Source organism: Papaver somniferum, chromosome 11 (assembly GCF_003573695.1).
Source record: "Papaver somniferum cultivar HN1 chromosome 11, ASM357369v1, whole genome shotgun sequence".
NCBI lineage: Eukaryota > Viridiplantae > Streptophyta > Magnoliopsida > Ranunculales > Papaveraceae > Papaver > Papaver somniferum.
In genome coordinates, this window is record NC_039368.1 from 132297909 (window position 1) to 132303671 (window position 5763).

Sequence of the window (5763 nt, forward strand, 5' to 3'; positions counted from 1 at the left end):
TACGGCTGTGTAGTCGCGCCTCCCCCTTCTCATTCGTCCTTCCATCTAGGAAGCACCTCCATTCATTAATCAAGTCTCCATCTGAACACATGTTGCTAAGAGTAACAACAGCTTCGACAAACCCCAACTTTCATTTCTCAAACTCCATCACAACACTAACTTATTCTCGGCACAAGATATTCTCAGCCAACACACAACTCCATGTCAACAACTCCGACAACTTCTAGTAGCCTGAATTCTCTCCTTGCCTTGCTCGAAACAACTCAAGCATCTCTCCACCGTCGATCCTCCACTATCTGCAACTGTATCGACCAAAGAACAACCAACTCCATCTCCTGTGTTTTTTCGAAACACCTGAATTCGACCATCCATACTGCAGCCACAGCCGTTTCAGCTGAATCCCCTGCCGGTAAGACTTCACCATTGCCATCCGTTTACTTCTATTCTCCCTGACCATCCACACAATTCTCGACTGCACCTTCAATCTGTACAGTCTTCATCAACAAAATCCTGCACAGCGTCATCCAGTCATTATCGATCCACCAGACTCGGTGTAATCTTATCCACTGCCATCGATATCTATAATCTATGTCCATTACCAAAAGCTTCGTCAACCAGCAGCATCTTCATCATCTCTGCCAACGAACAGCTCCTTCTCTCGATTGGTAACAGCAACAACTACCCCAACTCAGTTCCGTTCATTCCCATCGTCATATACGAATACAACAAACCAGCTCCTGCAATCGTTTCCACCATTGATTGCAACCAACTAGCCAAGAAGCTAGTCCCATTCGCACCTGAGATCTTCTCTCAACTCTTGTATTTCATCTTTTCGTTGTTTGTCGTTCACGATTATCAGCAGCTCATACCAAAAAAACCAGAAAACTCTAGCTTTGATTTCATTGCAGACTTCACGAATTAACCACTGCCAACAAAACCCATTGTAGATGATAGATAAATACACCACTGCAATCACTGATTTTCAACATCAAAGACAATCAATCAATACCACATTTATCGTCACTTGTATGAACGGCAGCAAATTCAGGCCTCGAGTCTGAATTTTCCGGCAAAATTCAGACCAACGTGACTCACAAACTCGTTGATGCTGTTGCTGTAGAGAGCTTAGTGTTCAATCACCTCGAGTTTGTTACCCTAAAGAGAATAGAGAGAAATCAAATCCACACCTGGTTCACACTTGGTTGAGAATTACAGTTTCTGTAACTGTTAACAAATCAACAAAGAAGAAAAAAAGAACGAAACACAATTTTATAAAATATGGGTTTGAGAATAATATTTTCTCTAGAAAATGGGTGTGCGTCTTCGAATTTCTGGACGTGGGTTTCACGGTGGGAAAAATCCGAAGAATGGTCTCCCTATAGTTTTCACATTCCAAATGTCCTTTTATAAAATAGATTAATGGTTCGTGGACCGAGAATACCGAACTCTCCCAAACCGACACATACACTACAGTGGCCGTTCGCTCAGCCCAGAATACGTACAATAAAGCCACTTTTGGGATCGCTTTTAACCAATTTGTAACAAAAAATTTAGGAAGAAAGTGCTTGGTAAATAGAGGACGGATTTTGATTTTTGAGAGCTAGCAAAATTCTCTCTCTATATACATATAGGTTAACATGTATAGATTAGCATGCAGCTCGATGACAATGGAGAATCTTAATGAGGAGCTAGTAATGGAAATACTGTATCGATTACCCGTCGATTCAATTTTACAGTGCATCCAGGTATGCAGAACTTGGCGAACTCTGGTACGTAATACTTTCTTTGTCAATAATCACTATCTTCACCAATTACGAACACTACTTCATGAACAACAACTTGATATTGATAACACTAGGAGCAACATTACTCTAGGTCAGATTTTCTTGATTGAGAAAAGAAACTTCAGATTTCAGTACGTCGATGAAAACTATGATTACGAGAAGAATAATATTTTTGGTCATAACCATCTTCTACAGCCGTTTGACCACTTTTACAAGAAACTGCTTGCAACTATTAGGGATTCTAGGGTTCAACATAAATATAGAGACTATTTTCTCTATCCGATTGGATCGTGCAACGGTCTGTTATGTTTTTTTTCTAATGTACAAGTCCTTTCAAGATGTTCCCTTCTCGTTGTTGACATATCCTATGTTTGTCTGTAATCCTATTACTGGGGAATACGTCAATCTCCCAAGATGTGGTGTAAAGGAGAAAGACTTTCCCATTGGCATTAGGTGTGGAATTGGTTATGATTATTCTAACAATGTGTACAAGGTAGTGGTTGCATCACACAACATGCATGAACTAGGATCACAGCCTAATCGTCTACAGGTGTACACTCTTGGTGATGTCAATGGTTGGAGGAATATAAAAATTCCATATGATTTATCAGGAAGGTGTATTCATGTAGATGGAACATTTTTTTGGCTCGACGATGAGCGGTGCAATATCATTGCTTTCGATTTGACAGATGAAGTTTTTGAACTGCTCCCAAAACCACCTTTCTGCACCCCTAACAACACTTATTACAGTAAGCTGCACATATTAAGGAAGGGTTTGTGTATTGTTCTTGAACATAACTCTAACTTGGAGATTTGGTTGGTAAAGAAGAAGAAGAATTTGCAGATGCATAACAGTGGTACCGGAGAGAGCACAGATTGTTGGAGTTGGATGAAGGAGTTATCTATGTCGTGGGAAGGGCTAGGGCTATTCAGCATGACCTTGGATTTACTACCAGTCACTGTTTCAAAAAATGGTCAAGTCCTAATTTGGGATTATAAAAAGAAGGCATTATTTCTTTACGACAAGAGAACTTCGACTGCGAAAGAGATCATAGATGATGATGTTCGTAAAGTGGAGTATTTCCGTTCACTGCCTCACATTAACAGCTTTGTTTCACTAAAATCCTTGGGAATGAAGTCAGAGTGGATTTGAAAGACATAATTAGCGGGGAATTCAAAGCTAAACCAAGCTAAAAGTTAAATTCGGTATGATTAATTTTGCTCAAAACATAGCTTGGTAGCTTGGTGGATATATTATGTCTGGATTATGTCTTTTCTATCTAGAATAGAAAACAAAGTTCGGCTAAGTTAGGCTAGATAAATAACAATCGAGATTTGTGTAGGAGGGATAAATCTACGGACGTGGTTTTTTCAACTAATTATAATAAATATTTTATTAATTAGTGATATTAATTGCTCATGGTGAATGATTAATTAATTTTTCATGATAAATGTTCATTTAATGGATCTAATAAATAAATATTTTTATTAATAAATAATTTTATTAAAAACTATATATATATTGATCGGTAAAGAATTTTGGTGCTGGCGAATTTCGAACTCAGATAACTGGTATTATTACCCAATAACTTTACCAATGTATTACCGTGACTTCGGGTAAAAATTATATTAATGTTATAGGACCTGTGGCCCATGGATGTGCGGTCTATTAGATAACTAGGTTTTCTCTTTCCTATATATAGAGAATAATATTGTGTGTATGTAATCTCTGATGCCTCTTTATCAATAAGAAGCTCTTCTCCATCTCTATCTCTTGCTTTAACTCAATTGATACTACAAAACATTATCATGCGTGAAGTTATGCCGCGGAGCTAAATCGTGAAAGCTAGGTTTCCGTTGATTCCCTAAAAAGAAAAAAGAATCTGGTATGTTTCTTGATACACTGTCTCATCGACTCAAACACGAGATCTACCTCCTTCCTGATAATCAAGTACCATATCTCAAGGCTATGTATGTCCCAAAGAATCCCTAATCTTTTCTTTCCCCTAATAATGCGAAATATCAATCATATTTGTCTGTGTGTGCGTTTGGCATCGGTTGTACTATTTCATACCATCTTTGTTTTGTCTTACATATTTTGATTTTTTTGAATTAAATCTTTGATAGGAAGACATGATGCATGTCATATGCCATTGTTAATCTATGTATTATGTATAATTGATACCATCCATGTGGCTCTTTATTCTGTGTCTGTTTTGCTAGTTAATTTGGGGACTTTGTATAAAGTTGATTAAACCATGAAGATGATTGATTTTGTACTACTTGGTATACATGGTTATGTAAATTTGTTTGCATCTCCATATAATGGTTGTTCTTTTATTTGATTGATATACCCATTAGTCCTTTTTTGTTTTTTTTATGTGATTAAGTTTTATCCTATTATCACATGTATCAAATGGATGCACATGTTTGTATGATCTATTAAGAAGTTGATGTCTATACTACACCATGACTAATTAGTACCAACCATGTATATGTTTACAGGAAAAGAAAAAAATAATAATCCCATGGTAGATTAACAAAAGTTTTGTCTGCTTTTTTTTTTTTTTTTGGTGTTGTGGATTTTAAAATTTGGAATGCGTTATAAAATTTTGGGATTGTTTAATCATCCTTCTTCACATGCACGCTTGAAAAAAAAAATTGTTTAACTCGGCATTGATGTCACTTTACGTTATATTGTATTGATGTCATTTTAAGTTATATTGTATTGATTGATGTCATCATATTATGCTTATGCTGCCATATTGCGTATTTAGGTTTAGATTTTGTTGTCAATGCATGCATTTGTCTGTGCTTCAACTATTTTATAAATTTGATTGATTTGAATTTCAATTTGATTGATTTGACTTGTGTACGTATGTACTGTGCATGTACTTTTCTGTCGGCGAGAGGGAATTTGTCGACGTTCTGTGAAAATCTCGAAGAAGACACTTGACCCTGAACACCCGTCTGGACCCGAACCAACCCGCCAGCTCTGTTCATGTACCTGGTCTGTCCCGTTCCAACCTGGTTCGGGTTTCATGTTCTAGATTAGTTTGGGCGATGCCAGACCAAGGTTGTTCCCGTTCTGCATATATACAAGGGGAACCAAAGTATGAGGTATGTAACTATAATGGGGTTATTTTACATTTGAGTACTTGTTAGGCTTATTTATTTATTTTTAGAAGATGCCTGGTTTTGTTTTATTTTTTTTATTTTCTTGAGAGAAGTCCACATCGTATAAATGGCCAATTTAAATTATGATTGTTTGATCCCGATCATTAAATTTTTTGGTCTTAATGTTATTTAGTTCTCTTGAATATGCTATTGGCTATAGTTAATGGGGTCTTTTGTTTAATCGGTTGTATCAACTCGAATCAAATATATTTATTTGGGGTTTAGAAATACTTGAACACCATTATTGCATATTTGATATTTTCTCTCCAAACTTGAATGTTCCGTGGAGTGTAATATACTTGCGCGACTATTAAAGAGTCAGTAGTTTCAAAACATACATTGCAAATAAAATCACATGTATCCCAATATTTTGTGGAAGAACTCACAAATTTTTTATTTGAGTCAGAAAATTTTCAGTTCTCTACTTCATCCATGATACTAACGAAATAGTATATGTTGAAATGTGACAACAAGAGAATTTACCTTTAGTAATCTAATCAACCTAAAGTAAGTGGTTGACATGTGTAGTGAAAATCTCTTGGCCTACTGAGATAAAGAATTTCTCAAATTAAGCTAAATATACCAAAATTGAAAATCGAAAGAACCCCGAAGTAATGAGGGTTAGACGTACCGAATCATATAGAGCATGTGAAAAGGGACATATATATCATGAGACGAATATGTATTTTTGTCTCCAGTAGTAATGACACCAAAGTACAGGTATTAACTGAAAATGAGATGAAGCTAAGATGTAATTCTAGCTCTCACCAAATAATTGGGAATGAATCTTCTTACCGGTATT

General features: G+C 36.2%; 1 protein-coding gene across 1 annotated transcript; it reads left to right on the forward strand.

Annotated features, from left to right (window-relative positions):
* The first annotated feature begins 1667 nt into the window (after positions 1 to 1667).
* On the forward strand, positions 1668 to 2937 carry LOC113325196. The gene is made up of 2 exons (XM_026573409.1): positions 1668 to 1745; positions 2113 to 2937. The coding sequence occupies exons 1-2, from the start codon at positions 1668 to 1670 to the stop codon at positions 2935 to 2937; spliced, it is 903 nt and encodes a 300-aa protein (XP_026429194.1).
* The last annotated feature ends 2826 nt before the right edge of the window (positions 2938 to 5763 follow it).